Here is a 9,850-nt window from a genome sequence, read left to right on the forward strand (position 1 = left end):
TAAGAAAAACGTGGTAATAATCGTTTTCTATAATTTTGGCAGGATTTTATAAAATTATAATATGTTGTGTGAAATTATACATACAATATGAACCTACGTAGGTTTTGTTAGTTTTTTAACACAGAAGCCGCAGTCTGTCATCATTGTTGTTATCTATGGTTTCTTCTCCCTGGGTGTGAGCAATTTTCCAGCGCTTGGTATATCACGACACGACATGGGCTCTGCCAACCGCAAGCGATGATTGAATCAACAAATACGCCGCAGACTAAATGTCATTACGTCTTGATTTAATACTTTCACATCGATCAGGTGATGGTTTATGTTTATTTTTTGCTTTCCATCAAAATTGAGAACTGTCATAATGTGTACAATGAAAACGAAACCCGAAATAAATGGTGAGATTTCGCAGTGCTTAATTGACGGTTAACTGAATATGTCTACCACTGTGTTACTTAAACTAGGAGCGCGATGCTCAATCGTCTGTCATAATTACAACAAAACACTATCCAGAAAGCCTTTCATAGTTATGATCGAGTTGTCTATGGTCCACCAAATCTGCAATAGCTTCGTTCTGTTTTTCTATTGAAAATATTACCATATATAAAAATTCTCTTTTTCATAATTTAGGTAAATTATTTTGTAATTTTTAAACGATGACAAAAATATGAAAAATATACAAAATAAATTCAATAACTATAAATACACAATTAATATTTAATTAAAAAGATTAAATGTCTCCGCAATTAGTGAATAATATAAGTTATTTTTTGACCCATGTTTTTCCCGATACGGTAACACTTGCCGTTGAAATGTCAGATTTTGTCATTTACAATTAATACAAATATGCCATGATGTGAATAATTATATAGAGTGATTAAAACTAATATTACCATGTTGGTGTGTAGGTAACTAAGTACTTATATATTTCAACTACCTATCTATTGGTTTAATATTACATAAATATCTAAATCTGAATAAGAAAAGTTAATTCATAATTCATTGACACTGACATTTCAATTCGATAATCGGTTTTACTAAATTAAAACATGTACCGAATCAAGAAAGTAAAGGAAAATATGTCGTATTAAATGTCACGGATATTTAATAGTTGTTCAATATCCATATTGAGATCAATTGTTAAATGAATTTGAGTGTATTGGCCGTTTTAAAGACACGTAAATGTATTTTGACAGCAGCTGTCAGCGGTAAATGGAAATACAGAAGGGGGGCAAGGGGGCGAGTTCATAACAAAAGTAGTCTATGATTATCTATAGTTAATAGATGGATTTCGGCTATTTACCAATTTTACTGTAAGTTTGTGGTAAGTACGAATTGAGCATTACGCCCTAGGAGTCGCGATTTGGACGAACAATATATAAGTAGTACCTACTGTTTTTTCCATCGAAGATTTCTTGTTGCTCTCGCACAATTGTAAACTTGTTGCAAATATAACACGATGTTTTCTATAACTAAAAATATTGTTGTGTGAAAAGCGCTCGCTTTTATATTCAAACTAGAAGAAAACTACTCATTCAACACTAATGTGAAACAACAAAATGTGGTTTGAATACGGATTTGCTGACATTTCCGGGTGAAAATATAACTTCTCATTTGAAGGCTTCTTTATGGATGCAGTTTATGATAAACTATGTTAATACCACTTTAGATGGGATGCGATAGAGTTTATTTTTGAATTGGAATATTTTACATATTGTTCAAAAAATATACATAATATTATTGGTCGCGTTATATTTGATGCCCCGTTATATTTAGGAGAATTAGATACTCACCTGTATATACACATATTTACAATTAAATAATAATTTAATTATTCCGTAGGTATACCTAGTCAAATGAGCTGAAACAAATATTTTTTCATATTGTTGTAAGTATATAGAAAATGCCTTACTATACAATTTATATTGTGCGATGACACATTATAAGGGATGTCTTTATAAGCACTGTTCTGCCAAAATAATGAAATTATGTTTTAAATTTGAAAACGCTTATTTGTCTTTACTATTAAAATTGGTATAGAACCAAGGGCAGATGAGGAAATTGTTGCATAATAGCAGAACCTTGTTGTTCAGGACACGGTCTCAGTGGTAAAGACCACTTTGATTATTGTCAACCTACATAAGCGTAGAAAAGACCGCTTAAAGAAGTAGAATAGGTGAAAACACTATATAGTTTTTTAAATGCACTGGTAGTCCGATTTTAACAAAAAATAACACTTAGTTTAATAAAGATTTATACGATCCAATTATAAAACATGACACTATTCATTGAATTCGAATAAAAATGAAAGTTAATTTTGAAATTTTAAGTAAAGAAATATTTCGCCGTTGCATAGTTTTTCAATCAATCTAAAAAAAGACAAATATTCGGATACGATCAAATTAGCAATCGGGTTAACTGTACGGTTTGGTAAATATGAACAACATTTATTGATTTACAGCGAGCATTTTTTGCCTGCGGCGTATATTTATCTGTTACCCGATTTTAATACGGCTGAAGACGTATTAAAAGCGTTAAGGTGAGAGAGAAAACATACAACATAAACGCAAATTCTAAATTTGAATATTATTAGACTGACGCGAAAATAAAGGAATCGTCTATTTTAATCGTGTCGCGAAAGAAACCAAATGATATGACACTCTCATAATAGTTTGACAGATATTTTCAGTGCAGTACTAACATATCGAGCATATAGAAAGTTTTAAACTATAAAATAAATAATGTGTGACAGATTGACGGAAAAAACGTATGGTGTCGGATATGAAACATAATTTTGAAAATGATATGTGCCTATCTGAACTTCGTAAATGTGAATTCCAAAAATGTTATTTTTTTAGTCATTTTATAATGCATAATTTACCGATGAACAAAAAATAATAATATTATAAAAGAACGAGGTTACGAGCGATAACAGGTTTAAGAATCTGTGACCTATCATACAGAAATTTATTAACCTATAATCTATATAAAATTTAATTTCATTCTTATCGTATAGTTACAGTAAAGTACATTTGTTTTTTAAACACATTACCTTGATATGATTTATAAAACTCTAATTAATCACTGAATACAAAACAAGTGAGAGTTTAATATGAGATAATTGATATTTTAAACAATAGAGTGTTAATCACCAAATTTCTAGCGACGTGACTATAACGATAACCTATGCACCTCACTGCGATTTGCTCTTGCTAAAATATTATACTTACATTGTCTACCGGATTGTATTCGTGAAAGCACAATAAACAATAAAAATATAGAACGTCAATAAAAATATGACTATTGTATTCGAAGAGAAGAGAAGACTGCATTGAGGCTTTTTTGTATGAAAGCGTATTATTTTCAGCTCGTTGTCTACCTGCTTGTTATTTTAGTTTTATAAAATATACAAACTTTGTATTGATTTTTAAAAAATGCATCAGTGCACCAGAGCTGTAAATGTAATTATTTTTGAACGGAAAACCCTTGATTTCAAATATTAAGAGCCGCGTAACGGGACGTGAACCTTTGCAAATATGGGGGTTGCGGAACCTTCAGTGTTTTATACATTTTCCTTTTGTATGTATTTTACTCTATTATTGTTTTTTAGTTTTTGTTGACTCCACCTGGGGTCAGTGATTGCAAAAAATATAAAATGTTATATTATACGTTCAGACGCCATGATTTACAAGGTACATAGAGGCTGATGAAAATATGAAAATAATAGGTAGTAAATATTATTATACAATATTAAAAATAACACCTTATAATAGTATTAATTTTTCCACTGTATTAAATGTTGAGATTGAAGCTATCAATCTACGAGAGTGTCGGTTATAATTATTGATCTATAATTTCGTGAAATATTGGACATGCGAGATACTTCAGTAGATAAGCTAGTAAGACGAATAGAAACAAAAGTAAAATGATGTACACTTACATAGTCTGCCAAACTCCTCATGCCGTAAGGGAATCTGGTCCTGTCTGGTACCAGCTGTCCATAAGCGTCTCTCTCCTTCTCCAGCCAGCAGTCATCGACGTTGATGTACTCGTAGCCGGCTCTGGCATAGCCTTCCGACACCAGCAGATCAGTCATCGTTCGAAAGAGACGATCGCTAGTGAAAACGGTGTTACATGTTTTTTAGGGGTATAAGAACTATATTTGCGTTATGGGCAGTATATAGATAAGTAATTGTTATACATATTGAAATCATAATATATGATACTATGTCACCAAACCCAGTTCTGAGAAATGGCGTTCAGATCTTTTTTGGGATTTTCTAAAATGTTTAACTCAACTCGTAGGAAAGACTTATCTGGTGGATATTGTGCCATAAATATATATATTCGAATTGGGGTTGTTATTATTAATATGAACTCTTCCTTTAATTTATAATATGGTTCACTTTTACTATATTGAAATTTGCCTTGTTACAAAAGTAAACTAAAATGTCGCCTAGGATTATTTGATTATATGTAAATTGTATATAATATACATTACGGTCGTCAACATTTATTCAAATAACAGATGACATAATAGCATTTAGACCATATGACACGTTCTTCAATCCAGCATTTCGCCGAGTGGCAATTACTACGCATTTTATAAACATCTGTATCTATAAGTATATTGTGTTTATATAGTTTCAATATTAATTTCTTATTTCAATATTGAAACTATATAAATGTGTAGGTACAACTATTTATGTACAATTTACCGGACACATAATTAATAACGTTTGAGATTATAATATGTGAAAATAAATTTATAATTGAAGATACTGCGGGGAGAAACTTGAAAATACTTAAAATTTAATGGTGAACGTAGTAGGTATACTACAATTAAGGATTGCAATACCGGTATTTCGAAACCGCTATTTAATTATTTATTGATACCGAAATACCGTTTTCAAAAATCGAAAATACCGGTATTTTCGGTATTAAGAAAGCATACACGTTTATATTTTTCGAAAATGAATTTAATGTTATATTTTCATTAATTACTACTATATTATTGTATATTATATTTAGTGTATAAGTTTCATGATGCCAAAAAGCAAATATATTGACTGAACCCAACAAAAGTTAAATAACAGTAAAACAAAATCCCACAAATATACGTATAGAATTGTTAAAACATTCATGGTAAAAATTTTCAATAATTATTCTATAACTATTGATCGAATGTTGATAGTACATCCAACAAGCGTTGAATTTGCGAGAGATTTTCCTGCACTCGGACTTGTAATAAAAACAAGTGTATCGGCGGCTTGAGAATGTAGCGGCCGACGGAAAGGTGTACCGGACACGCGTTGACTCATTAGCTCTAGGGCGTTCATAAACATAATACAAAGGCCCCTTTATTCGAATACAAAAACGTCCTATATTATATCGAGTGCGACACCAGTGTTCCGTCTGAAACGGGCCTTATAGTATTTGTATAAATCAGCAGTTCTTCAATATTATGATCTATACGTATTTATAAAGGTGAACCTACTTAATAAATGTAGGTAAGTACTTAAGGTTACTACAAAATAATGTTTCAAATAGATTTTAATAGCAATATTTATTAAAGTAAAGTACTAAAAATAAAGTACTTATATTTTTCTATAATTATGTTGTAACTAATACCGGTATTGATAAATTCATTCGGTATTGCAATCCCTAACTACAATTATAATATGACATAATTCTAATAATCATGCAGATGAGAACACAGTGGGAATAAGTACACTATTGATGACTTTATGTTATATATAATTATTTTTAACATTCTGTCGATGATCTTAGTTCATACCAATGATAATAATATCACTATGCAAAGAAAAATCAATGTCTGTTTGCCCTTCGTACTCTCTGTATTATTATTATTATTATTGTAATGGAATGTTTAATAAGCGTAATTTAATAAGTTTGATGATATTAAAAGTGACGTTATGTGTCAAAGATATTATGATGTATTCAAATAACAAATTAATCTCACTACCTAAAGTCAACTCTAGTAGTACCAACTTAAAAACTGTTATCAATAAAAATAACTACAAGATAAAAAAACTTTTACGTAAAAACTTTTTGATAAATTAACGTTTTTAAATTTTCTGTTGAATCATATAAACTTGACAATTCTATGTATTAATAAATTAGGACAAATAAGGCGATTGTCAACAAATCATTTTTTTGCTATTTTGCAACAAACAAACAAATATAGAATACTGAAATGTCATTTTGATTTCCATAGTAATGCACGTATATATTAATAATTTAGTTGCTAGGACCACCCCTTAGCAACCAACAATAGTGGATTGGATTACGGATTTCTTCCGAAATAACTTTTCATACAAAACAGAATTAACTGAAAATGAATTCAATTCTACTTAAAGGTGGCTAAAAGTATTAAAAGAATACATTGGCATTATGTTAAGATATATTCTAAAAGTTTCAAATGTATAACTAGTCGGGAAGTTAGTTAAAAATCGATTGCAAGATTTGTACTGGATAACCATCGGACAAACAAGAATACGACCTAATAAAAACGTTGTAATAAAAAAAAGACAGGATTTCACGAATAACAATATATTGGGACCGAATAAAGACAAATTTTAATGACATAAGATTATTTTTTTAAATAGCTATAAATCCCAGGTACAAAAATAAGGTATCAAAAATGGACATTCTAATTCGTTTAAGGACTATTGCTTTAAAATTTTTATACACTTTGTAAACCTATTTTAAAAATTATAATACTTTCAATACAAAAATATGAAAAACTACCCTCGATAGCCGCCGATAGCGGATTATAGCAGTCTTCTGTATAGAATAGATGCGTTGATATCCTCAATATAATACGTTTGTTTAAGTTAAAGAATGACAACGTGAGAGTGTAGTAGATAACTGGCAGGTTTGGTACTGATAGATCACAGCCTATATGAAGTTGGACATGCCTGACCTAAGAGATACACATAGCTATTGTCAATCTTGTTCATTCAAGTATGGCAAATTAAACAAAAAGTTACCTTATGCAGTTGTCCGGATCACTCTTGCAGTCGGTGTTGCATCGAAACCTTTCCCAGGCCAACCACCCCATAGGCGGAGTCAAGGCTAGGCCATTCTCTAAGGCGTCTGTGCTGACGAAAACACAACACAAGACGGCTGCCAGTTTCCACATCATGCCACTAGATGACACCATTTTGAAACAAAACAAAATCACACGGGGAATCGCACCTCACGTCCAAATTTTAATGGACGTATTGGATCCTAGATTGTGATGACTATTTTGATTTGAAAATATGCCACTCTGCACAATTTTAATAACTTATTTATTAATTATGTAATATTCATTTTTGTGACTAAGTATTAGTTTATTTCTTCAAGATAAAGGTTATGAGAGATACCTAATTATTGATAAGTTATATATTAGAATAATATCACAGTTTCCGACTAAAATAATAGGAATCTTTCCAGTTTTCTTCAACGGGATCTGAAACAAACAGAAAAGAATTTTCTCATTAGTATGTTGTTTGAAATACATATTTTATTTATTTAATATTAGTTAGTATTTACCTCTTACTGTGGCTTTATAGCTGCCACATATAATATTATACAGCGTAGGTAATACAAAAATACATTCTAGATATTATGTTATGCTAGCTATTGTCATCTCAGAAAGGGGGGGAGTAGTTTGAATGATAATGGCTAAACGATTCTACTCAACTTTGATGTCAAAAGTCGTCAGAGGATGACAATAAAATTGTCTCGTAGCCAACCCTGCTCATATTTCTATGAGTCAGCCCGATAATAGTTACAGGCTCTTGGCGGTGATATTATGTAAGTATTTATTGTAATACATAATATATTATCAGTATGCTGTGAAACTTTTATATAATATAATATGAAAAAGTGGGTTTTGGATTATTGTTATTGCAGACCTCAGAGTTACAGACAAGTAAATGTAGGCACCAATAATATTTTATTGTACTATGTCTGACAAGCTAAATATAATAATATAGCAAATATTACCAGGTGTCAGTACCACCTATCAACATTCTCATACCACCTCTCTCACAAGTTTACATGATTCAGGCTCAATTATTTTTCTGTGATCTGATACATCAGCCTGGTGGGGTGAGGTCATTGTAGCGTCTCTTGACTTTGCCGAGCACCCCATCGATGAACTCGTTCATTTGTCAATCAGCGACACTTAGGTAATGTTTCTTTCTCATCCATAATATTTATATTATTTGTTGATTCATTGTGTATGTTGCCTGAGGTTACAGTAGGTTATAGCCATTGCTACCACAAGAGAGGGGCTCACAGGGCTCTAGCCTGGGGGCCCGGGATTAGAGGGTGCCTGGTGGGGCAGGTCGACCAGTTAACGAGATAAACGTTAGTGTGTTGACTGACCACAAATTTGCTTTGATTGTAAAAAAAATATCGTCTGCGGCGCTATTTTACTGTGTATTAACATTTGCAAATATGTGATTATATTGTACACAATTATGATGATCGATATAATTAAATATAATAATTCACGCGTAGAAATTTATTTTAATTATTTCTACCTAGTGTGTTTCCTGACTATTAAAAATGGCTATTTATCAAAGATATTGCAGAATTGCATGTTACTTGAATAGGTCCCACAAAATGGGGTCGCGATCAGTACCTCATAATTGAAAGCCGAGTGCCGAAAACTGAATAATTCAAGAGGGTTTATAAAAATACGAAAAATCTCTAAAATACACAGAACGGCCTTAATTGTACTATGATAACCCTGAGGTTCCATTGGGGATACCATTTAGATAACACTAAAGTATATAAAATCACACTGCCCTTTTGACCTTAGTTATAGGGGCCCGCCTGTGGCCCCGCTTCAGGATGTGAGGGCCATAGTTACAGAACCTTATACATATTATAATATTCCTTAAATATCTTGGAAACACACTAAATTTCTCAATACATTAATGGTTTGACATGATATTACCGCACTGTCAAACTATTATGAGACTATCATTTGTTTTCTTTGATGACTGGATTAAAATAAACGATTCCTCCGATTTTTCAAATTTAGAATTCTTGGAACTGCCTCTAAAGGCTCTCCCATATTGAGGTGCATGTCACGTGCTTGTCGTCTGCTGTCACGGGCTGCCGCTACGGGAGGAAAAGTGTGTAATGTCGTTATTTCTGATGTTTAAAATCTTATCAGACTGATGCTCCCATCCCGTAGCACATTTTGAATCTTTAAACGAACATCGTCAGTTGGAAAAATCTGCCATAATCATTAAAACAAGAATGAGCGCACTTCACGTAGAACTTCACTGCATCTGCACCTGCATGACGTTTTGAACGTATTTATCATATTCCACATGCCTGCACTTTTCGAATGTCACGTCATACTGTCAAACTGACGTTCTTTTTTGTTTTTAGCAGTTGGCACTATATATTTTCTATGAAAATGTTGTCTATTATCTATGGTCTGCAGGCTGTGTATGTATTTTACGTACGCACACGTACAAACTGATAAAATAATTGAAATTAGCATGAATAATTATTAATAATAATTCAAATTACTAATATATTATAGTAGGCACTCTTCATCAGTGTCATTATTCAGTGAATTTACGAGATGGTGCACGTTCAAAATATTCTGCAAAATGACGAAACCATAGACATTTTTATCGCCGTGAGTTCACGTGATAGTCTGCGACATGCACCTCAATGTGGGTAGGCCTTTACATGTTTTAATAATATGTTTTCTCTCATGCGTTACAGGTAATTCAAATAATATAAGGTAATTGGTCTTTGATAAAAGACTTTTATTAATAGGGAAGTATTATTACAAATGGGAATAAGAAGATGG

General features: G+C 31.8%; 1 protein-coding gene across 2 annotated transcripts in view; it reads right to left on the reverse strand.

Moving 5' to 3' along the window:
* The window catches only part of LOC147077604 (alpha-N-acetylgalactosaminidase), a 46,724-nt gene extending 39,273 nt beyond the window's left edge, over positions 1-7,451 (reverse strand). Inside the window, exons 1-2 of one of the 2 annotated variants that reach the window (XM_085940113.1) lie at positions 7,011-7,451; positions 3,938-4,112 (exon numbers count right to left, since the gene is read on the reverse strand). In XM_085940113.1, coding sequence (XP_085796239.1) covers positions 3,938-4,112; positions 7,011-7,183 — 348 coding nt within the window. In that variant the 5' untranslated portion in view covers positions 7,184-7,451. The remainder of the gene's footprint in view (positions 1-3,937; positions 4,113-7,010) is intronic. The other variant, XM_085940112.1, reaches the window with a different exon arrangement.
* Between the last annotated feature and the right edge of the window lie 2,399 nt (positions 7,452-9,850).

This window comes from Rhyacophila brunnea, unplaced genomic scaffold (genome assembly GCF_057557595.1).
Source record: "Rhyacophila brunnea isolate RB1 unplaced genomic scaffold, BYU_Rbru_1.0 scaffold_12, whole genome shotgun sequence".
NCBI classification, from domain to species: domain Eukaryota; kingdom Metazoa; phylum Arthropoda; class Insecta; order Trichoptera; family Rhyacophilidae; genus Rhyacophila; species Rhyacophila brunnea.